Here is a 25,194-nt window from a genome sequence, read left to right on the forward strand (position 1 = left end):
GTTAATAGTATTTTAAAACACATACATTTTAATAGTTAAGAAAATAATTTTGGGCTGGTTTCATACTGTTGTAATGCAGCATCCCAGGGGCATATCATAAAGTGCATTTACCCCAATGCAAAGAATGTCATATAGCAGTTAAGTTTTTGGGCCGGAGAGGCATAGGGAATACTGTATGCTCTTTACTGTCACATTTTAGTGTCTGAAATAATTAACTAAAAAGGCTAGTCCATCCTAACAGGTTATTATAACTATTTGACTCACCAGTTCTAAAAGCTATTAACAAGTTGTCAATAATAATAAGATTACTTCCAAAATTATTATGACAAGGATTAGGAGAAATGGCCATTTATTTTTTCCCATAAAAACTCAGTTATGGGACATCTCTGCGATTGCAGCTCTTCCTATCACTGTAGAAAGAAACACATTCCAATCACAAGAAGGATACTTGTTCTACCCTTTACTGGTACCTATTAGGGATGAGCGAATCGAATCTGATGAATCAGAATTCGTTAGGAATTTCAGGAAAAAATTGATTTGCAATGAATGTGAATATTGCCTCGATTTGATTGCGCAAATCACTTCATTAAACTCCATTTAGGGTGGTCCAGGCTCCAGGGCATCTAAAATGGTGAATCCACATGTGAGGGAGGGAAAAAGGGTAGGCGGGATGACCCTGAATCACATGCAGGATGCAGCCTATCAGCAGCCAGCCACCCCTGTGATGTCACAGCCTTATATAATCGGCAGCCATCTTGCAGCCAGTCACTTCAGCCTTTTATTGCAGAGAAATAGAGAGGGATAGACAGCACTGCGTGTTGAACAGAAAAGCATTTTCCAGCAGCGATTCACCTCCTAGTCACATCAGCGTTCTTTTACACAGAGAGAGGGACAGAGAGCAGTGTGTGTTGCACAGAAAAGCATTTTAAAGTGATTCACCTCCCAGTCACTACAGCGTTCTATTACAGAAAGGGGCAGAGAGCAGTGTGTTGCACAGTGTGTTGCACAGAACAGCAACGATTCACCTCAAGTGCAAATCCTGCCTAGAAGCACTTATAGGGAAGGGAGTGAGATTGAGAGAGAGTGCCATTTTGGGTGTAGTACACAGCGACAGTGTGCTGCAGCACTGGTGTGTACTGCTGGTGTTGTACACAAATATTTTTTTTAAGCGTACTGGAGCTCATTTTCCTCCCCTCTTAAGTGCATACCACATACGTACATCTAAGTGGTGTACTATTTTGCTCCTGTTTAAGTCTTAAGGGCCTAGATACTGTGAAAGGCCAGCCAAAAGTACACACTGGCTGGTGTTGTACACAAATTCTGTTTTAAGTGTACTGGAGCGCATTGTCTTCCCCTCATAAATGCATACCCCATAAGTACATCTAAGTGGTGTACTGTCTTGTTCCTGTTAAAGTCTTAAGGACCTAGATACTGTCAAAGGCCAGCTAAAAGTACACACTGGCTGGTGTTGTACACATATACTGTTTTAACCCCTTAAGGACACATGACGTACTGGAACGTCATGTGTCCACTCCCGATCTATAACGCGGGGCCACGGCGTGGCCCCGCGTCATAGCGGTTCGGGCCCGGCCTCTAACAACGGCCGGGACCCGTGGCTAATAGCGCGCGGCATTGATCGCTGTGCCGCGCGCTATTAACCCTTTAGACGCGGCGTTCAAAGTTGAACGCCGCGTCTAAAGTGAAACCGAAAGCATGCCGGCTAGCTCAGTGGGCTGTTCGGGATAGCCGCGGTGAAATCGCGGCATCCCGAACAGCTGACAGGACAGCGGGAGGGCCCCTACCTGCCTCCTCGCTGTCCGATCGCCGAATGACAGCTCAGTGCCTGAGATCCAGGCATGAGCAGTCATGCGGCAGAATCATCGATCACTGGTTTCTTATGAGAAACCAGTGATCAATGTAAAAGATCAGTGTGTGCATTGTTATAGGTCCCTATGGGACCTATAACACTGCAAAAAAAAAGTGCAAAAAAAAAGTGAATAAACATCATTTAACCCCTTCCCTATTAAAAGTTTGAATCACCCCCCTTTTCCCATAAAAGAAAAAACACAGTGTAAATAAAAATAAAAATAAACATAAATGGTATCGCCGGGTGCGGAAATGTCCGAATTATAAAAATATATCGTTAATTAAACCGCACGGTCAATGGCGTGCGCGCAAAAAAATTCCAAAGTCCAAAATAGTGCATTTTTGGTCACTTTTTATATCATGAAAAAATGAATAAAAAGCGATCAATAAGTCCTATCAATGCAAAAATGGTACCGTTAAAAACTTCAGATCACGGCGCAAAAAATGAGCCCTCATACCGCCCCATACACGGAAAAATAAAAAAGTTATAGGGGTCAGAAGATGACAATTTTAAACGTATAAATTTTTCTGCATGAAGTTATGATTTTTTCCAGAAGTGCGACAAATTCAAACCTGTATAAGTAGGGTATCATTTTAATCATATGGACCTACAGAATAAAGGTAAGGTGTCATTTTTACCGAAAAATGTACTACGTAGAAACGGAAGCCCCCAAAAGTTACAAAATGGCGTTTTTTTTTTCAATTTTGTCTCACAATGATTTTTTTTCCCGTTTCACCGTAGATTTTTGGGCACAATGACTGACGTCATTACAAAGTAGAATTGGTGGTGCAAAAAATAAGCCATCATATGGATTTTTAGGTGCAAAATTGAAAGAGTTATGATTTTTTAAAGGCAAGGAGCAAAAAACGAAAATGCAAAAACGGGAAAAACCCCGGTCCTTAAGGGGTTAAGCGTAGTGGAGCGTATTGTACTCCCCTCAAATAGGCACAAAGTATGTCAGGCAGAGAAGTGCCTGGACGTGCACAGAGGAGTGGCAGAGGCCTAAATTCATAAGGCAGAGGTCGCAGCAGACTAGGGGCGAGTGGCAGCAGGAGTCGCAGCAAGAGGCCTGAGCTCCCGGTATAAGCTAGCGGGCGTGTCTCGACCAGCAACCCATCTGCCATCATCGATTGGTTAACACGGCACTTCATCACAAGTGACATCTCACACCTCCAGTCAACAGTCGGTGAGTTCCTCAGACACAACTCTCAGTTGGCATGGCCTCCCATTGCCTCTGTCCTATGCTGTTTCCTTCCCCACAGAAGTATCTTATGTTGTGCTTTCAGCTCCACTATTTAGTGAGGACGATCTAGAAGACAGTCAGCAGCTATTGCCCAGCCAAGAAGTGGAGGAGACATCTGCCGCTTCCCCTGCAAGGCGGGCAATTAATGATGAGGAGAGTGGCGCAGGAGGTGGTGTTGCGAGTGTCCAGGCTCCTGAAGCAGACACTGTTGAGGAACCTGAGGAGGACATCAGTGACGTGCAGACACAAAAGTTAGCATGGTGGCAGAATTGGAAAGTCTGGAGCCAAACATGTCTTGGGTAGACCACATGGTTCGCAGTGGCCTACCTTCCCAGGAGGTAGTGAAACAGGGGTTCCAGGAGTCGGTGGCAGTAGCAGTCAATCAGTGCAGACTGTTGGTGGGAAAATCAGCTTCTCGGCAGTGTGGCAGTTTTTCATCAAGCATCCGAAGGAGGTTAACATAGCCACATACAAGATGTGTCGGCAGAAGGTGAAAAGTGGCCAGGGTCCCAATGTTGGCACCACGGCCCTGCATCAACATATGCAACGTCACCATAAAGCGGCCTTGGAGAATTGTTGCTCCGATGTGGGGGTCCAGCCTGCTGCATCACCAAGTGGCACGCCGCTCCCTCTTTCAGCTATGTGTCATACCCACCTTCTGTCACTCCAGATGCTCCTGCTCCTCCTACTTTGAGTCAGTCATTCCGCCAGCAATCCATCAGCGAAGCCATATCCAAGAGATAACAATATGTGCCCACTCATCCAATGGTGCAGAAGCTGAATGTTCTCCTGTCCAAGTCGCTGTTGCTGCAGCCCCTCCCTTTTCAAGTGGTGGACTCTGCATCTTTCAGAGAACTGAGGGCTTGTGCCGAGCCAAGGTGAAGAGTCCCAAGCCGTCATTTCTTTGCGAAGAAGGCAGTACCAGCCCTGCACAATTTTGTGGAACAGAAGGTGGGCCAACCCTCGAGCCTGTCGGTGTGTACCAAAGTGCATGGCAGCACTGATGTGTGGAGCTGTAACTACGGTCAGGGACAATACATGTCCTTTACGGCCCATTGGGTAAATATGGTTCCTGCACAGCCAGAACAGCAACTTGGACCGGTCACGTTGCATCCGCATCCGCCTCTACACTTTCAGGCTATTGTTCATGTGACAGTGTGCGACTCCGCTTCCTCATCCTCCACCGTTTCTTCAGCCTCCACTGCACGGATAAGTCTCAGTGTCCCTCCAGCATACCATGTGTGCAGGGCATGGCGGTGTCATGCTGTTCTTTAGAAGGTTTCTCTTGGGAAACAGAGTCACTCAGGGGAGGAACTGCTAAAAGTCATTCATCAAGAAATCGAATCATGGCTTACGCCACGAAAACTGGAAGTGGGAACCATGGGGACAGACAATGGGAAGAACATGTTGTCTGCGCTACGACAAGCATGGCACATGTGTTCAATCTGGTGGTCAAGAGGTTCATGAATTGTTCCCCTAATCTACATCCTAACAATGGGAAGGAAACTTTGCATGCACTTCTGCCACTCGTACACCGCAATGCCCACCCTCCTTGAGCAGCAGCGTCAGAATGACATCCCCCAACATAGTCTGATTTGTGACATTTCCACAAGTTGGAATTCCCCCCTCCATTTGCTGGACTGACTATATGAACAGAGAAAAGCCATCACCGATTTCTTGATGATCCAAGCGGATAGGGGTACTCCCCTGTGTAACTTCAATGTCAACCAGTGGCAGCACATACATGACACCAGCCGTTTGATCAGGCCCTTTGAGGAAGCCACCTTATTAATCAGTCACCAGGATTATGGGATGAACGTCATTCCACTGCTTCATCTACTACAACACGTGTTGGAAACAATGGTTGGTCAGGGCACTGGAGACATGGTTTCTACATCTCAAGGCCACATGAGGGGGCTGAACTGGAGGAGGAGGGTGGGAGGGGCACAGTGGAGCACGGTTTTGCAAGATGGGTGTTTTTTCTAGTCATCTGACAGGAGAGGAGGAGAGCAGCTAGAGAAGCTAGAGGGTTATGAAGGAGGCGAGACAGAAGACCCAGACACACCGTGGCAGTATGCAGTGGAGATGGAGGCATGGAGTTCCTCGAGTCACTTCCACAAATGTCACGATGCATGCTCACTTGCTTGTGTAGTGACCACCTAATTGTCACCATTCGGCAGCGGCATGACTTGTGGCTCTCCACCTTATTGGACCTTCGCTACCAGCACAAAATGGGGGCCTTTTTTTACATCCACTGAGAAGGAGGACAAACTTACCTACTACAGAGACATCCTAGGGAGTCAGTTGGCCTATGTCCATCTGTGCCGTTGTCCATGCTCTCGCGGGTCTGATTCGGGGGGGGGGGGGGGCTCTGCGCTCACCTTCCACTGCCATGGCTGCTAGGTAGGGGTGGGGTGGAAGGAGCAGTACCAGCAGCCTGAGTCTACAGTCGCTGATGAGTAGCTTTCTTCACCCGCATAGTGAAGCAACTCATCAGCAGCAGGTAGACATGGAGCAGGACCTGAACCAGCAGGTGGTGGCATACCTTGACATGATCATGCCAACACACCTTGAAGATCAGCTGGACTTCTGGGCAGGCACACTTGATTTGTGGCCGCAACTAGCAGAGTTTGTCCAGAAAAAGCTGTCCTGTAGTGTGCCATCAGAGCAGGTGTTTAGTGCGGCATGGATCAGCCAGGATTTCCACCTTCCAATGCCTGATGCATCAGAGTAGATTGACCATGGTGCCACACAAACACTTTAAGGGGTACTCCGCCCCTAGACATCTTATCCCCTATCCTAAGTATAGGGGATAAGATGTCAGATCGCCGCGGTCCCGCTGCTGGGGAGCCCCTGGATCCCCGTGGCAGCACTGCGCTATCATTACAGCACAGAGCGAGTTTGCTCTGCACGTAATGACGGGCAATACAGGGGCCAGAGCCTCATTATGTCACGGCTCCGCCCCTTGTGATGTCACGGCCCGCCCCTTTCAATACAAGTCTGTGGGAGGGGGCGTGGCGGTCGGCACGCCCCCTTCCATAGACTTGCATTGAGGGGACGGGCCGTGATGTCACGAGGGGCGGAGCCATGATGTCACGCCGCTCCGTCCCCTGTATCGCCCATCATTACGCACAGAGTGAACTCGCTCTGTGCTGTAATGATAGCGGGGTGCCGCAGCGGGGATCCCGGGGCTCCCAAGCAGCGGGACCGCGGCGATCTGACATCTTATCCCCTATCCTTTGGATAGGAGATAAGATGTCTAGGGGCGGAGTACCCCTTTAAGGTGCTGCTTCCCAGTTACAGACATTCCTCTGCATCAGACCAAAAGTAAGTATTGAGGATACGCATTACATAAAACTTAACTTTTAATAATATGCTTAGGATAAAATTAAATGGAACCAACATTTTATTTTATTTTAATCAAACAAAAGAAAAGTTGTGCAAAAAACATGTGCCACTTACACCAAGTATTGATGTGATGCAAAGACCTCTAAAAAGTGGAAGGGAATAGCGTAGGGTCCACTGTAACCAGTGGGGGTAAAAACTTCCCCTGTAAGGCCATACTCTCGCATTATTAATTCCCTACTTGGCAAGTGTTACACGCCCTAAAAAAGGCAGCCCCACACAGGAACCTCTCCCTATTTCCACCTAAAAACACTGCCATTTCCCAGTGTTTGTAGGTGAAAATAGGGAGAGGTTCCTGTGTGGGGCCGCCCGTTTTAGGGCGAGTTACACTTGCCAAGAAGGGAATTAATAATGCGAGAGTAGGGCCTTACAGGAGAAGTTTTTACCCCCACCAGTTACAATGGACCATACGTTCTTCCCTTCCAGCTTTTAGAGCTTTTAGAGGTCTTTGCATCACATCAATACTTGGTGGTGTAGGTCTCACATGGTGTTTTTTGCACACCTTTCCTTTTGTTTGATAAAATAAAAAATGGGTTTGTATATTTTATCCTAAGCATGTTATGAAAAGTTAAGATTTACGGAATGCATTTCCTCAATATATACTTGTGCACGCTAACACTTTTACAAAAGAGACCGTTTTCTTCTGCCTATCTGTCTCAGCTACTATTCTGATCCTGCCACCCGCCTGATGCCAAGTTCTCCTTTTTTCACCCACCTTTGTCACTGGGTACTGGTATTGCCACCCCATGCACCACTCTGTCACCGGGTCACTTTCAGGATTCCTGATGCTGCTGCTGCCACCTCCAGGCTGTCTTATTTTGCCACCATATGTTCTCCTCTGATGCCAGCTTCAGGCTGTCTCATTCTGCCACCATATGTTCTCCTCATGCTGCTGCCACCTTCAGGCTGTGTCATTCAGCCACTATATAGTCTCCTCATGCTGCTGCCAACTCCAGGCTGTGTCATTAAGCCTCTATGTTGTCTCCTCATGCTGCCATCAACTCCAGGTTATGTCTTTCAGACACTATATGGTCTCCTCATGCTGCTGCCAACTCCAGGCTGTGTCATTAAGCCACTTTATGGTCTCATCATGCTGCCGCCAACTCCAGGCTATGTCATTCAGCCCCCATATGTTCTCCTCATGATGATGCCAGTTCCAAGCTTTCTCATTCTGCCAGCATATGTTCTCCTCATGCTGATGCCACCTCCAGGCTGTGTCATTCAGCCACTATATGATCTCCTTATGCTGCCGTCAACTCCAGTCTGTGTCATTCAGCCACTATATGGTCTCCTCATGCTGCCGCCATCTCCAGGCTGTGTCATTCAGCCACCATATGGTCTCCTCGTGCTGCCACCACCTCCACGCTGTGTCATTCAGCCTCTATATGGTCTCCTCATGCTGCCACCACCTTCATACTGTGTCATTCAGCCACTATATGGTTTCCTCATGCTGCCACCGCCTCCATACTGTGTCATTCAGCCACTATATGGTCTCCTCACGCTTCCGCCACCTCTGGGCTGTTTCATTCAACTACTATATGGTCTCCTCATGCTGCCGCCACCTCCATGCTGTGTAATTCAGCCACTATATGGTTTCCTCATGCATTCGCCACCTCTAGACTGTGTCATTAAGCCATTATATGCTGCCGCCAACTCCAGGCTGTGTCACCCCTATTGAGGCTCTCTGTAGGCTGAATCGACCAAATCAAATTTTTCAGAAATTCACTTATCTCTAGTACTTAAGTAAGAGAATATCATATTTCTATTATCTTTGTAATATAGTTCTTATAAGGTAAAAAAAAATGCTGCAATTCTAAAAACAAAGGCAGGGGAGGGGAATACTTTATTGGGGAGGCACATGCAATCTGAAAACATTTTATTTGTATGTTAAATGTTAGACTTAATAATTACTTACTTTGTTTTTTTGCAAGATTTGAAGTGCTTTGTTGACATTATTTAAAGCATGAACCCTTGTGGAACCTTTTTCTTTTACCTGTAAGAAAAAAAAAAACACATAATACAATTTTCATTACAATACTATATATTTGAATGAGAAGTAAATAAATAACATTTGATTTTCAACACTGATATTTTTATAATATAGCACACAAAAATATTTAGATTTCAAGAAACCTTTTTCCCCATTAGAATTTTTTTAAGGACATGTTTGTACAATAGTTTTGCTGTATTTTTATTTTTGTATACAGTTGCTTTGATTGGAACCTAGTCTGTTATAAAAAAAAATGAATAAAAGAAGTTGTCCAAGTCTGCTCATTTTTAACCTCTTCCTGCAAATGGACTGCGAGCTCCCACTATATGATGCGTGCCCAACAGCTAAGCGCACATCATACCTGGTGGGTCCCAGTCCCGGACCTCACTGATCGGGCTAATGTCTGACATTAACCCTTTAGACACAGGGATCAAAGTTGATTGTGGTGTCTAATAGCGGTTAATCCTGTTCCCGGCTTGCTCAGTGGGCTGATCGGGACTGCCACAGCAAAACTGCGGCATCCTTATCAGCTGAGATGATGGGGGGAGGTGTCTTACCTTCCTCTCTGCTGTCTGATTGTTGCTCTGCACTGACTCTATTTTTAAGGTTTATCTTATGTTAAGCGCCATTTCATAGTCAGTGGGAGGTGTGGAGTTGTATCTGGGGTTTCAAAAGTGTCCTGGCATATCCATCCAGTTATAACACATGTGATACATTGTTAATTTTAATTTTTTTGATGTCTGCCTTTTATGCATACAGACCATTTGTTAAAACTGTACACCTGATGGTAACTTATATGTAGTAGGCACATATTGGGCATGTTTTTGTGTAAATATCTCTCTTTTAATAGTATTTTAATGTGTATGTTGTGTATATTATGTGATATATTTTCTGTCTGTGCTATTTTTGGGGGGTTTTACTGTATATTTGACTACAGATTGAGACATGCACATTGACATAGGCATTATAAGTTAGGCTTCCTTTACATATATGATCGTTGTGAGTTTTTTTTCCTACGGCGCTGCAGAGAATTCAACAGAGGAAAAATTAATTAAGCAAGAACTGATCCCATTCATTTGAATGGGACAGTTCACAATCATCCTACATTTCAGTTTGGATGCCCAATGATTTGACCTACTGGACCTAAACGAACAGGGGAACACATCTTGCTGCGTTTCCCCATCCAGGCATCACAAACAATGGACACCGGATGTCGCATATATGTAACTCTAGCCTTAGCCCAATTTTTATTTGATGGTTTGTGATTATGATTATGTAAAGATTTCAGGAGGTTTCAACCGAATTGGGGCACATAATTTGTTTTGCATATAACAACAATTTGGATTGTGCTCTATAATCGGTGGGCAAAGTGTAGAGCGAGTGTAGGGAGTAAAGTGGTGATGCACAGCATTGCTACTTACCTCCATGGGCTTTACAGTAAGCAGGAATGCAGAGTGCATCTTTCTTTACTACGGAAGAGCACAGATTCCTGTCAAAATCACAGATGACAGGAGTTCCTGACTTCTACATAGTTTTCGTGGTGCCTCATGATAGGGTAGCATGGAAACTATGTGCTGAGCATATGCTATAAAAGACATGTACATTACATTGATCATTACTATGGAAGAGAGAGTCCCTGTTTCTTTACTTGTGGGATAGAGTAAAAATACTTACATACTCCATATTCCTTTCTGTGGCAGGACCCAGATCAGAGTTTCTCTCTGTGGAACTTTAACTCCTTAATGACGCAGAACGTAAATGTTCGTCCTGGTGAGCTGGTACTTAACGCACCAGGAAGTACATTTACATCCTATGCATAACCGCGAGCATCGGAGCGATGCTCGCATCATGCGCGGCAGGTCCTGACTGCTGATAGCAGCCAGGGACCCGCCCGTATTGGCGGACATCCTCGATCGCGCGGATGTCCACCATTAACCGCTCAGATGCCATGATCAATACAGATCACGGCATCTGGAGCATTGCGGACACGAAAATGGATGATCGGATCGTCCGCAGCATTGCCACAGCGATCCGATTATCCAGCATGGCAGCCGGAGTTCCCCTCACCTGTCTCCACTGCCTTCCATGGGTCTTCTGCTCTGGTCTGCGATCGAGCAGACCAGAGCAGAAGATGACCGATAATACTGATCAGTGCTATGTCCTATGCATAGCACTGAACAGTATTAGTAATCGAATGATTGCTATAGATAGTTCCCTATGGGGACTATTAAAGTGTAAAATTAAAAGGAAAAAATATAAAAAAAATAAAAAAAACCTCCTCCAATAAAAACTTAAACTGTCCCATTTTCCCTATTTCACCCCCAAAAAGTGTAAACATTTTTTTATATCCATATTTGGTATGTTAATGATATCATACGGTGAATGGCGTGAACGTAAAACAAAGTCCAAAATAGCTGCTTTTTTATAACATTTTATTCCAAAAAGTATTAAAAAAAAGTATGAAAAGTTTTATGTAAGCAAATATGGTATCAATAAGAAGTAAAGTTCTTCAAAATAGGGGGATTTTAAACATACTAATTTGGTTAAACAGTTAGCAATTATTTTAAGCACAACAGTAATAGAAAAGTACCGTATTTATCGGGGTATACCACGCACCGGCCTATAACACGCACCCTCATTTTACCAAGGATATTTGGGTCCAAAAAAGTTTTTTACCCAAATATCCTTGGTAAAATGAGGGTGCGTGTGTGTGCATGTGTATACCCCGATAAACCCCCAGGAAAGGCAGGGGGAGAGGGGCTGTCGCTGCCCGCTTCTCTCCCCCTGCCTTTCCTGGGGTCTAGAGCCCTGCCGGCACCGCTACTCTCCCCCTAGCTATCGATGCCGGCACCGATAGTCAGGTGGAGAGAAGGGCCGGCAGCAGGGCTCTAGACCCCAGGACAGGCAGGGGCAGAGAAGCCGGCAGCGTTGGCAGTCTCTGCACCTGCAAAGCCGCTGCAGTTCATTGATTTAAAGCGCCCACTTTAAATCATTGAACTGCAGCGGCTTATCGGCATATAACACGCTAAAAAATTTTAGTCTAAAAAGTGCGTGTTATACGCCGATAAATACGGTATGTTATCATCAGTATCATTTTAATCATATTGACCCAAAGAATAAAGAACACATGTCATTTTTACCGCTAGGATTGCGCAGACACTGCAGTCTCTAATAGACTGCAATATGTTCCGCGAGTATTTCCGCCTGAAGAGCAATGCCATTATTCTGGCGGAAATTTCCAAGCAGATTTTCCGTTCAAAAATTCTGCTTCACAAATTCCGAAGTGTCAATTTGTGAACAGAAACCCTGTCTTACATTTAACATTTCTTTAGATGTATGATACAAGTTGACTGCCTTGGAAAAAAAAATACATGATGTCACAAAGCTTCATTGAGAGATGTATATGTTATGTGTGTCTATTGTGGTCACCCAATAGTTCGGATGTGAATTAGCTTGATGTGGATTTTGGTAGAATGCTATAATATTGTATGTAATTTGTGTAATAAGAATAAAGTAGATATGTGCATGCCAGCTTCTAAATTGCATTGATGATAGAAAGATAGGGAGGAGAGTTATCAAAACCTGTGCAGAGACAATATTGACCAGTTGCCCATAACAACCAATCAAATCACTTCACTTTTTAAAAATTCCTCTGAAAAATAAAAGAAGTGATCTGATTGGTTGCTATGGGCAACTTTTCCTCTGCACAGGTTTTGATAAATTTACCAAAATATTTTAATATGTCTTAACACTAAGTGTGTGCACCAAACATGTTTCTTACAATCTAAAGCAGTACAAGTTCTAAACATACATATACAAATGGATTTTCTTTCAGTCAACCCAGCATATTGTTAGAAACAGATATATATATCAGCCAATTCAGTACTTTTATCTTCTGCTCATTCAACAAATGTAGTTGTCATGACAGCCCATCAGACAAACACAACGGCATATGCCGGTTTTTCCTTTGCAAATTTCTCACAGCTTTTTATTTATATATTTATTTTTTTATTTAAAATGTTTTCTGAATAACTATAGAAGTCAGAGACAATCTTATTATTTACCTCATCTATTGAACTGAATTCCTATGCTGAAGGACTTAACAAAATGTTTTAGTACATATATAAAAATTACTTGACCTTACTTTTTTACCATGACTATGAAACAAGGGAACTGCAAATAAATATGATAAATATGCGTATATATTTTATTATATATAATTGTTTTAGCTCCTAGAGGTCATATGGTCAACACATACCTCACTGTGCACTGGTACTTGGTACAGAGGGGGTGATTAATCAAAACCTATGTAGAGGAAGAGTGGTGCAGTTGGCTATAGAAACCAATCAGATTGCTTCTTTCATTTATCAGAGTTTTTTTTTTTTTATGAAAGAAGCAATCTGATTGGTTGCTATGGGCAACTCCACCACTCTTTCTCTACATAGGCTTTGATAAATCTCCCCCTTAGTGTCATACATGTACATTGCAGGGTTCCATTATCAGCACATCTCCAGACACAGTGATCAGGCCAAGCAGCCAATATCTCATGGATAATGGTTGACATTAGCGATGATGCTGATGTCTGCCATTAACCCTTTAGATGCCATGATAAATCTAAAGGATTAGAGCGGCTTTGTGAGACTTATCGGACCACCAGCAGCACAATTGCAGGCGTCTGATAAGTCAAGATGGCAGCCATAGCTCTGCCTACGTGCTGTGGCCATTCTGCTGCGATTCAATGGTATGGTCTGCCTTCTGGAGCAGATATCACATATATTACTGATCAGTGCTATGTCAATGCATAGCACTGAACAGTAATAGAAATCAATAGATTGCCATAAATAGCCCGCTGTGGGGACAAAAAAAAAAAGTAATAAATTATTATTTTTTTAAAGTTAATAAGCCTCTTTCCCAATGAAAAAAACATAATTTCTTTTTTTATTTTACAAATAAAACAATGTAAAATATAGATAAACAAAATTTGCGTCATCGTGTGTGGAAATGTCTGAACTATGAAATAAAATATAACGTTAATGATCCTGTAAAATGAATGGCATAAACATAAAGGCAAAATAAAAAATTGCAGAATTTTGGAATTTTAATGGTGTAGGTAAGTGGACATACTTATGTTCTGTATAGATAGTTAAAGGAGTACTCCAGAGGGAAAGAAAATGTTTTTAATCAACTGGTGCAAGAAACTTAAATAGATTTGTAAATGACTTCTATATACAAATCTTAATACTTCCAGAACTTATCAGCTGATGTATGCTCCACAGAAAATTTTTTTCTTTATGAATATCTTTTCTGTCTGACCACAGTTCTCTCTGCCCATTTGTCAGGCACTATCCAGAGCAGAAGAAAATCCCCATAGCAAACCTCTCCTGCTCTGGACAGTTCCTGACATGGACAGAGGTGACAGCAGGGAGCACTGTGGTCAGGCAGAAAAGAAATTCAAACAGAAAAGAACTTCTTCTGTAGTATACAGCAGCTGATAAGTACTGGAAGGATTAATATTTTTATATAGAAGTCATTTACACATCTGTTTACCTTTCTGGCACCCGATAATTTGAAAAAAAAGAAAAATTCCACCGGAGTACCCCTTTAAGCGCACAGATTTTTTTTTCAGCTAGGCTATAGCATGTTAGTATGAAGCTGGCTGATTTTTTTCATTCATCAAATTAAAGGAAAATATTTTTACAATCGCATGGCCTACATTTGTAGCTTGCACCACCATCACAGTGTTGGTATTATAGTCCAAATTGTGTTTTTTCTATCTGAAAAAAAACTTAAACAATGACACAAAACATCTTGAATTCAATGCAATTTAAAATCATGGTTAATTGACTTCCATTTGTGTGTGTTTGCAAAATAAAAAAATTAAAAATATAAAAATAAAACAACAAATAAAAACCCCTTTTTGTCTTGATTTTAAATGTAGAAATGTGGAATTATTCAGGGACACTTTGCCCTTAGATCAAAACTGACATTGTGCTTCAGAGCAAGTGTTTTTCAATGATAGGACTGATGAAAGTTGGGACAATGGCAGTCTGATTGTATAATGCTTAAGGCATTCACTAGGAACATTTGTTCTCAAAATAGCAAGCATTAAAATGAGTCAACTATATGATTGCTGAATAAAATACAAATTTGCATGGCCCTCTTATGGGCAAAGGATTATTTTAATATGTCATTTTTAGACAAAATTTTATCATTGAAATTTGAATAAGATGTCTGGAGTTTCTGGAATTAAATTCATTTTCCCAAAAAATGCCACGTATTTCACTTGCTGATAAGAAACTTGAAGATGGTGATTATTTTCTCCAGTGTCCTTGTTTTGTTTTCATGAGCAGTATTTTGACACTTTTTAGAAACAAGTCTTGTAAAATGAGTCAGTTGGTCAGTAAATACATTTCTAGCTATTCTTTTAATCCTGAAAAGCACTGGGTGTCTTCTTAGCTTCTTCTTAGCTTTTCTATTATGAGATTTACATCATTCTGAGCATGATACCCCTTGGAAACTATGAATGTATGTGTCAACACATCTTAAAGTAAAAATTACTTTTAGGATATTTTTCTGAAAATACCCATACATATAAAGTAAACCAGTTCTAATTTTATTTTTTTATTATATTTAAAAAACTGTACCCAGTTATACATCAGGTTACAAATAATCTGCATTCATCATGTCCACTAGGTGGAGAAAACCTGGGACAGTCATTTGTAGAAAATGATCTGAATGTACATGTAGCTGGATGTACATACAGTGGGGATCAAAAGTTTGGGCACCCCAGGTAAAAAAAATTGTATTAATGTGCATAAAGAAGCCAAGGAAAGATGGAAAAATCTCCAAAAGGCATCAAATTACAGATTAGACATTCTTATAATATGTCAACAAAAGTCAGATTTTATTTCCATCATTTACACTTTCAAAATAACAGAAAAAAAAACATGGTGTCTGCAGAGTTTATTTCTTGTACTGCCCCCTTTGGCAAGTATCACAGCTTGTAAACACTTTTTGTAGCCAGCCAAGAGTCTTTCAATTCTTGTTTGAGGTATCTTTGCCCATTCTTCCTTACAAAAGTCTTCCAGTTCTTTGAGATTTCTGGGCTGTCTGTCACGCACTGCTCTTTTAAGGTCTATCCATAGATTTTCAATGATGTTGAGGTCAGGATTTTGTGAAGGCAATGGCAAAACCTTCAGTTTACACATCTTGATGTAATTTCCCGTGGATTTCGAGGTGTGTTTAGGATCATTATCCATTTGTAGAAGCTATCCTCTCTTTAACTTCAGCTTTTTCACAGATGGCATCAAGTTAGCATCCAAAATTTGCTGAAATTTTATTGAATTCATTTTTCCTTCTACTCGTGAGATGTTCCCTGTGCCACTGGCTGCAATACAACCCCAAAGCATGATTGATCCACCCCCATGCTTAACAGTTGGACAGAGGTTCTATTCATTTAATTCTGTTCCCCTTCTTCTCCAAACATACCTTTGCTCATTCCGGCCAAAAAGTTCAATTTTAACCTCATCGGTTCACAGAACTTGTTTCCAAAATGCATCAGGCTTGTCTATATGTCCATTTGAAAAGTTCAAACGCTGATTTTTGTGGTGAGGACGTAAAAGAGGTTTTCTTCTGATGACTCTTCCATGAAGACCATATTTGTACAAGTATCTCTTTATAGTGGAATAGTGTACCACAACTCCAGTGTCTGCCAGATCTTTCTGGAGGGATTGTGCAGTGAAACGTGGGCTTTGAATTGTTTTCTCACAATCCTGCGAGCTGTTCTGTCTGATATTTTTGTTGGTCTTCCAGATCTTGCTTTAATTTCCACTGTTCCTGATGACTGTCATTTCTTAATTACATTCTGAAAAGAGGATATTGACATCTGAAAACGTTTTGCTATCTTCTTACAGCCTTCTCCAGCTTTGTGAGCGTCAACTGTTTTCAGTTTCAGATTTCTAGACAACTGCTTAGAAGGACCCATTGTGCTGATTGTTGGGGCAAGGTCAGATGAGTCTGGGCATTTAAAACCTTTGAGATTGACATCACCAGGGCTTCCCAGATAATGATTGAGAACAATCCATGATACTGGCAGGTTTAAGCTTTGCAAAGGGAGCAGCGAATGCTATAAATTCTGCAGGGTGCCCAAACTTTTGCAGACGCCATTTTTTTGTTTTCTGTTATTTTGAAAGTGTAAATGATGGAAATAAAATCTAACTTTTGTTGACATGTTATAAGAATGTCTAATCTGTAATTTGATGCCTTTTGGAGATTTTTCCATCTTTCCTTGGATTCTTTATGCACATTAACACCTGGGGTGCCCAAACTTTTGATCCCCACTGTAGACTATAGAACAGCATGTAATGTAAATGTCAGAATGTGAATCCCAGCCCGTCACTCACCTAGTGCTTCTCCTACCCCCGCCTCTGCTTCTCTGTTCTGGCATGCATATCCCCATCCCCTAGGGCGCGCGTGCTTAGAAAAAGCATTCCTGTGTATTGCCTTGCCGTGCAACATACCCTTGCTCCATGACCTGACCTTGCTCCTTTGCCGCCTGCCTACTGACTATTTGCTTTGTTCCTGACTACGCTACTGTGCTGCCTGCCCTGACCTCCTGCTATCCAGACCACAAGTTGCCTTATCCCAGCTGTGACTCGAATCTGCTCAGCCGCCTGTGTGGTCAAGCCGTGCCAGGGGTAGCGAAATGGGTGCCGCAGCAAGTCCATCCCAATTTGTGAGGGGCTCTGGTGAAAACCAGCGGCATTTAGGCTCTGCTCCCTGGTACGGTCCGAGTCATCTATCACACAGGTCCAGCGGATTCACTATCATCAGTGTTTCAGTCTACTGAAACGTGAGTGTAATACTAATTCTACTTTGTAATGACATCAGTAATTTTACCCAAAAATCTATGGTGAAACCGAAAACTAAATATTTGTGGAACAAAATAGAAAAAAATATTTCATTTTGTAAATTTTGGGGCCTTCCGTTTATACACAGTGCATTTTTTCAGTGAAAATTACACCTTATCTTTATTCTGTAGGTCCATAACATTAAAATTATACCCTACTTATATAGGTTTGATTTTGTTATACTTGGAAAAAATATCTACATGCATGAAAATAAATATGTTTAAATATGTCCTTTTCTGACCCTCATAAATATGTCATTTTCTGATAATTTTTTGGCATACAGGGATGTGTGAAGGCTCTTTGCTTTGATTGGACATTTTGATCGATTTTTATACATTTTTTTAATGGTATAAAAAGTGACCAAAAATACGCTATTTTGGACTTTTTCTTACGTGTACGTCATTGACCATGCGGTTTAATTAACAATATATTTTTATAGTTCGGACATTTACCCACACGGAGATGCCACATATGTTTATGTTTATTTTTATTTACATCGTTTTTTTTAAATGGGAAAAGGGGGGTGATTCAAACTTATATTAGAGAATGGGTTAAATCACATTTATTAACTATTCTTTTACACTTTTTTTGCAATCTTACAGCCCCCATAGGGGACTATAACATGCAGTACATTGATTGCAGACACTGATCAATGCTATACCATAGTATTGATCAAGGTTATCGGCGCTCCACTGCTCCTGCCCGGATCTCAGGCACGGAGGAATGAATCGAAGATCGGACAATGAGGAGGCAGGTAGGGACCCTCCACGTGCCCTAACAGCTGATCAGGACACCACAGTTTCACCGCAGTGGTCCCGATCAGCCCGACCGAGCTGCCAGGAATGTTTTTTTTTTTTTTTACTTTAGATGCAGCGAACAACTTTGATCGCCGCATCTGAAGGGTTAATTCCGGCATCACCGCGATTGGTGATGTCCGGTATAAGCCGCTGGTCCTGGCTATGGTTAGCCACGGGGACTGACCCAATATGAAGCGGGAGTCGGTGCAGGACGTAAATATATGTCGTGCATCATTAAGGGGTTAAATGGCAGGTATGTTTTTAGTATATAAATGGCCTGTTCTATGTAAAACCCCCTCAAAAGAAAAGTGACATCTCCCTGGAGAATACAAAGTTGAATTTCTAATTGAAGGCAATAGGCCTTCTTTACTAGAACTGTAATCTGTGGAATATCTAAAACATAAAGATAGGGTGATCCATAGTGTAGTTTGTTCAAGGCAATTAATAGCGGGGAAGCAAATGATAAAGGTTGTGCTTACCCCAAATGGTTGTGTACCCTATATACAACCATGGAAACAGCATAGAAAGATAAATGTCCTGCAGCCTTTTAACCAGACTTACCAATGATATATAAAAGGAACTTGCTTCAGGAAGGTGGATCAACACGGTGCTGGACACGGTGGTATCCATGTTCATCCACCTTCCTGAAGCAAGTTCCTTTTACATAACCTGTGGAATTAACAGAACAGACTACTTCAGGAGCCGGTCACATCTTTTAGGGTATGTTTACATGTATTTAAAGGACATCTGCAGCACTAAACAAGTTAGGCTCTAATGTCATTAAATACAAAGTTATACATATTACTATTTGGGTTCCAATACCTGGATTGATCCCTTTTGCCGCTATGCTGCCAGCAGAAGTCGCTCCCTGGTCCCCTAATGTGCGTAGTGTTGACCTATTATTCCCTATGGGGCCCCCATCTTGGTCGACACCACATCACTATTACCCATAATGCACTGTGAGAAACCTACACTCCCCCGGCCGCTCGTCGCGCCGGCCCCTCTCCTCCCACCTCATGCCTATTCATTTTTGCTTTATTCGCTCAGCCCTGATTGGGTGAGCACACAGTATGGGTGTTTCAGGGCCACAGCCTATCAGTATAGGCTAAGAGCACCTGCGCACAATAAAGCCCTGCTCTTCTGTGCTGTCGGCGTGGCCAGCCCTTACAAGAGTAAACGACGGGTTGGCTGCGCACTTTACATATAGACCCACTAGATCCTGGGAGGCTGCATTATTTGCGTAAAATTTACACAAATAACATTAAATAAATGTAATTGAGCCAGTTCTGCAGGCTGGCTAAGATATTTCAGTAAATTTGATTACAAATTGCATAATATATCACTTTTAGATAAGTGTGTCCCACCAATGTGCCTCCAGCTATTGCCAAACATCAACATCCAGCATGTTGGGAGTTGTAGTTTGGCAACAGCTGGTGGCACCCTGGTTGGAAGGCACTGATATATATATACAGACATGACCGTAAATGGCTGAAATGTTTAAAGAAAATGAAGTATTTCTCACAGAAAAGGATTGCAGTAACACATGTTTTGCTTTAAACATCTTTATTCCCTTTGTATGTATTGGAACTAAACCAAAAAAGGGAGTAAAAAAAGCTAATTGGACATAATGTCACACCAAACTCCAAAAATTGGCTGGACAAAATTATTGGCACCCTTTTAAAATTGCGATTAAATAAGATTGTTTCAAGCATGTGATGCTCCTTTAAACTCACCTCGGGGAAAAGTAACAGGTGTGGGAAACATAAAAATCCCACCTGAAAGCAGATAAAAAGGAGAAAAGTTCACTTATTCTTTGCCTTGTGTGTCAGTGTGTGCCACACTAAGCATGGACAACAGAAAGAGGAGAAGAGAACTGTCTGAGGACTTGAGAACCATAATTGTTGAAAAGTATCAACAATCTTAAGGTTACAAGTCCATCTCCAGAGATCTAGATTTGCTTTTGTATACAGTGCACAACATTATCAAGACGTTTGCAACCCATGGCACAGTAGCTATTCTCCCTGGGCGTGGACCGAAGAGAAAAATTTATGAAATGTCTCAACGCAGGATAGTCCGGATGTGGATAAGCAGCCCCAAACAAGTTCCAAAGATATTTAAGCTGTCCTGCAGGCTCAGGGAGCATCAGTGTCAGAGTGAACTATCCGTCAACATTAAAATTAAATGAAACGCTATGGCAGGAGACCCAGGAGGACCCCACTGCTGACACAGAGATATAAAAAAGCAAATCTACATTTTACTAAAATGAACATGAGTAAGCCAAAATCGGGAAAAAGTCTTGTGGACAGATAAGACCAAGATAGAGCTTATTGGTAAAGCACATCATTCTACTGTTTACCGAAAACGGAATGAGAAAGAAAAGAACACAGTACCTACAGTGAAATATGGTGGAGGTACAATGATGTTTTGGGGTTATTTTGCTGCCTCTGGCACTGGGTGCCTTGGATGTGTGCAAGATATCATGAAATCTGAGGATTACCAATGGATTTTGTGTCGCACTGTACAGCCCAGTGTCAGAAAGCTGGGTTTGCGTCTGAGATCTTGGGTCTTCCAGCAGGACAATGACCCCAAATATATGTCAAAAAGGACCCAGAAATGGATGGCAACAAAGTGCTGGAGAGTTCTGAAGTGGCCAGCAATAAGTCCAGATCTAAATCCCATTGAACACCTGTGGAGAGATCTTAAAATTGCTGTTGGGAAAAGGCGCCCTTCCAATAAGAGAGACCTGGAGCAGTTTGCAAAGGAAGAGTGGTCCAACATTCCGGCTGAGGGGTGTAAGAAGCTTATTGATGGTCATAGGAAGCAACTGATTTCAGTTATTTTTTCCAAAGTTAAGTTAAGGGTGCCAATAAATTTTTCCTTCCCATTTTTGGAGTTTGGTGTGACATTATGTCCAATTTGCTTTTTTCCTCCCTTTTTTGGTTTAGTTCCAATACACACAAAGGGAATGAACATGTGTATAGCAAAACATGTGTTACTGCAATCCTTTTCTGCGAGAAATACTTCAGGAGTGCAAACATACGGCCATGACTATATATATATATATATATATATATATATATATATATATATATATATATAGACACACAACTGCAATTGGGCATGCTGGGAGTAGTAGTTTTGCAACAGCTTGATGCACCCTGGTTGGGAAACAGTGATATATATATATATATATATATATATATATATATATATATATATATATATATACACACCAGTGATTCCCAGGGTGCCTCCAGCTATTGCAAAACTGCGAACAGAAATGCTGGAAGTTGTAGTCTTGCAACAGCTGGAGGCACCCTTTCAAATCCCAGCATGACCTGACTTCCCATAGATGACAGGGCATGCTGGGAGTTGTAATGCTGCAACAGCTGGAGGTGCCCGTGCAACTCCAAAGCATGACCGGACTTTACATAGCTGATAGGGCATGCTGGGACTTGTAGTCTTACAACAGCTGGAGGCACCCCTGCAACTCCAAAGCATGACTGGACAGCACTTAGCTGACAGGGCATGCTGGGTTTTGTAGTATTGCAACAGCTGGAGGCACCCCTTCAACTCTAAAGCATGACCTGACAGCACATAGCTGACAGGACTTGCTGGGAGTTGTAGTCTTGCAACAGCTGGATGCACCCCTCCAGCTCCCAGCATGACCAGACTTCACATAGCTGACAGGACTTGCTGGGAGTCTTACGCAGTGCACTTTTCGGTAAAAATGACAACTTATCTTTATTCTGTAGGTCCATACGGTTACAAGGATACCTAATTTATATAGCTTTTATTTTATTTTACTACCTAAAAATAAAAAAATCTACATGCACCAAAATTTGTATGTTGAAAATTGTCATCTTCTGAACCCTATAACTTTTTTACTTTTCTGTATAAGGAGATGTGTGAAGGCTAATTTTTTGTGCTGTTATCTGAAGTTTTTATCGGTAGCATTTTTGTTTTGATCGAACTTTTTGATCACTTTTTATACATTTTTTTAGGGTATAAAAAGTGGCCAAAAATACGCAATTTTGGATTTTGGTATTTTTTTTACGTAAACACCATTGGCCGTGCGGTTTAATTTACATTACATTTTTATAGTTTGGACATTTGTGCACTCGGTGATACCACATATGTTTAGGTTTATTATGTTTACATACTTTTATATGGAATTTGGGAAAAGGGGGGTGATTCAAACTTTTATATGGAAGGGGTTAATGGGTGTTTTTTATTTATTTTTTTACTTTTTTTTTTTCACTTTTAGTCCCCCTAGGGAACTTTTAGGAGGAATCTGTAGATTCATCATACAGATCATTGTAATTCCATAGAACTACATTAATCTGTGTGTTCTGCGCTTGATTGGTAAAGCCTGGTTAACCCCTTAAGGACGCAGGGTTTTTCAGTTTTTGCATTTTCGTTTTTTCCTCCTTACCTTTTAAAAATCCTAACCCTTTCAATTTTCCACCTAAAAATCCATATTATGGCTTATTTTTTGCATCACCAATTCTACTTTGCAGTGACATTAGTCATTTTACCCAAAAATCCACGGCGAATAGGAAAAAAAAAATTATTGTGTGACAAAATCGAAGAAAAAATGCCATTTTGTAACTTTTGGGGCTTCCATTTCTACGCAGTGCATATTTCAGTAAAAATGACACCTTATCATTATTCTGTAGGTCCATACGGTTAAAATGATACCCTTCTTATACAAGTTTAATTTTGCCGTACTTCTGGAAAAAATCATAACTACATGAAGGAAAATTTATGTGTTTAAAAATGTCCTCTTCTGACCCCTATAACTTTTTTATTTTTACACGTACAGTATGAGGTCTCATTTTTTGCGCTGTGATCTGAAGTTTTTATCGGTACCATTTTTATTTTAATTTGACTTTTTGATCACTTTAATTCATTTTTTAATGGTGTAAAATGCTTTTTTTGACTTTGGATTTTTTTTTATGTGTACACCATTGACTGTGCGGTTTAATTAATGATATATTTTTATAGTTCAGACTTTTATGCATGCGGCGATACCACATATGTTTATTTTTATTTCCACTGTTTTATTTTTTTAATGGGAAAAGGGGGGTGATTCAAACTTTTATTAGGGAAGGGGTTAAATGATCTTTATTAACACTTTTTTTTGCAATGTTATAGCTCCCATAGAGGACTATAACACTGCACACACTGATCTTTTACACAGATCACTGGCGTGTATTAACCCCTTAACGACGCAGGACGTATATTTACGTCCTGCGCCGGCTTCCGCGATCCCGCATCATATCGCATCAGTCCCGGCACTCAGCAACGGCCGGGACCCGCGGCTAATACCACACATTGCCGATCGCGGCGATGTGCGGTATTAACCCTTTAGAAGCGGCGGTCAAAGCTGACCGCCGCTTCTAAAGTGAAAGTGAAAGGGACCCGGCTGCTCAGTCGGGCTGTTCGGGACCGCCGCGGTGAAATTGCGGCGTCCCGAACAGTTGACAGGACACCGGGAGGGCCCTTACCTGCCTCCTTGGTGTCCGATTGGCGAATGACTGCTCCGTGCCTGAGATCCAGGCAGGAGCAGTCAAGCGCCGATAACACTGATCACAGGCATGTTAATACACGCCAGTGATCAGAATAGGAGATCAGTGTGTGCAGTGTTATAGGTCCCATAGACCTAATTTTTTTTTAAAGTGTTAATAAAGGTCATTTAACCCCTTCCCTAATAAAATTTTGAATCACCCCCCTTTTCCCATAAAAAAAATAAAACAGTGTAAAAAAAAATACAAATAAACATATGTGGTATCGCCGCGTGCATAAATGTCCAAACTATAAAAATATATCATTAATTAAGCCACACGGTCAATGGCGTACGCGCAAAAAAATTCCAAAGTCCAAAAAAGCGTATTTTGGTCACTTTTTATACCATTAAAAAATGAATAAAAAGTGATCAAAAAGTCAGATCAAAACAAAAATCATACTGATAAAAACTTCAGATCACGGTGCAAAAAATTACCCCTCATACCGCCCTGTACGTGGAAAAATAAAAAAGTTATAGGGGTCAGAAGATGACATTTTTAAACGTATAAATTTTCCTGCATGTAGTTATGATTTTTTCCAGAAGTGCGACAAAATCAAACCTATATAAGTAGGGTATCATTTTAACCATATGGACCTACAGAATAATGATAAGGTGTAATTTTTACCAAAATATGCACTGCGTAGAAACGGAAGCCCCCAAAAATTACAAAATGGCGTTTTTTCTTCGATTTTGTCGCACAATAATTTTCTTTTCCGTTTCGCGTGCATTTTTGGGTAAAATGACTAATGTCACTGCAAATTAGAATTGGCGACGCAAAAAATAAGCCATAATATGGATTTTTAGGTGGAAAATTGAAAGGGTTATGATTTTTAAAAGGTAAGGAGGAAAAAACTAAAGTTCAAAAACGGAAAAACCCTGAGTCCTTAAGGGGTTAACACACCTGTGATCAGTGTTATCAGCGCTTGACTGCTCCTGCCTGGATCTCAGGCAGGGAGCAGTCATTCGGCGATCGGACACCGAGAAGGCAGGTAAGGTCCCTCCCAGTGTCCTGTAAGCTGTTTGGGACACCGCAATTTCACCGCGGCGGTCCCGAACAGCCCGACTGAGCAGCCGGGATACTTTCACTTTCGCTTCAGATGCGGCGTGACCAGAAGAAGTGGGAGTATCCCATGAAACAGCTGTCATCATTGCACCCGCTGCACCTATGCTAGCCACTGCACGCCGTCACTTTTTGGATTAATATGCAATAAAGAAAACACATCCAAAAGCTACCTGCGCTATGTGCACTCATGGATCTAGCACCCCACTAGCTCCTGCATATGGATCCACCATTCACTCGGAGAAATAGGTTACAGTGCCGGATTAAGAGACTTTCTCTGTTATAAGAAGATTTGTATATTACTTCTATTAAAAAATCTGAATCCTTCCAGTACTAATTAGCTGCTAAATACTA

The 25,194-nt window shown here is 41.7% G+C and overlaps 1 protein-coding gene across 2 annotated transcripts in view; it reads right to left on the reverse strand.

Moving 5' to 3' along the window:
* DMD (dystrophin) overlaps positions 1 to 25,194 on the reverse strand; it is a 2,642,350-nt gene that overhangs the window by 2,185,011 nt on the left and 432,145 nt on the right. For both annotated transcript variants that reach the window (XM_056556147.1, XM_056556148.1), the window contains exon 4: positions 8,431 to 8,508. In XM_056556147.1, the coding sequence (XP_056412122.1) occupies positions 8,431 to 8,508 (78 nt within the window). The remainder of the gene's footprint in view (positions 1 to 8,430; positions 8,509 to 25,194) is intronic.

This window comes from Hyla sarda, chromosome 2 (assembly GCF_029499605.1).
Source record: "Hyla sarda isolate aHylSar1 chromosome 2, aHylSar1.hap1, whole genome shotgun sequence".
NCBI lineage: Eukaryota > Metazoa > Chordata > Amphibia > Anura > Hylidae > Hyla > Hyla sarda.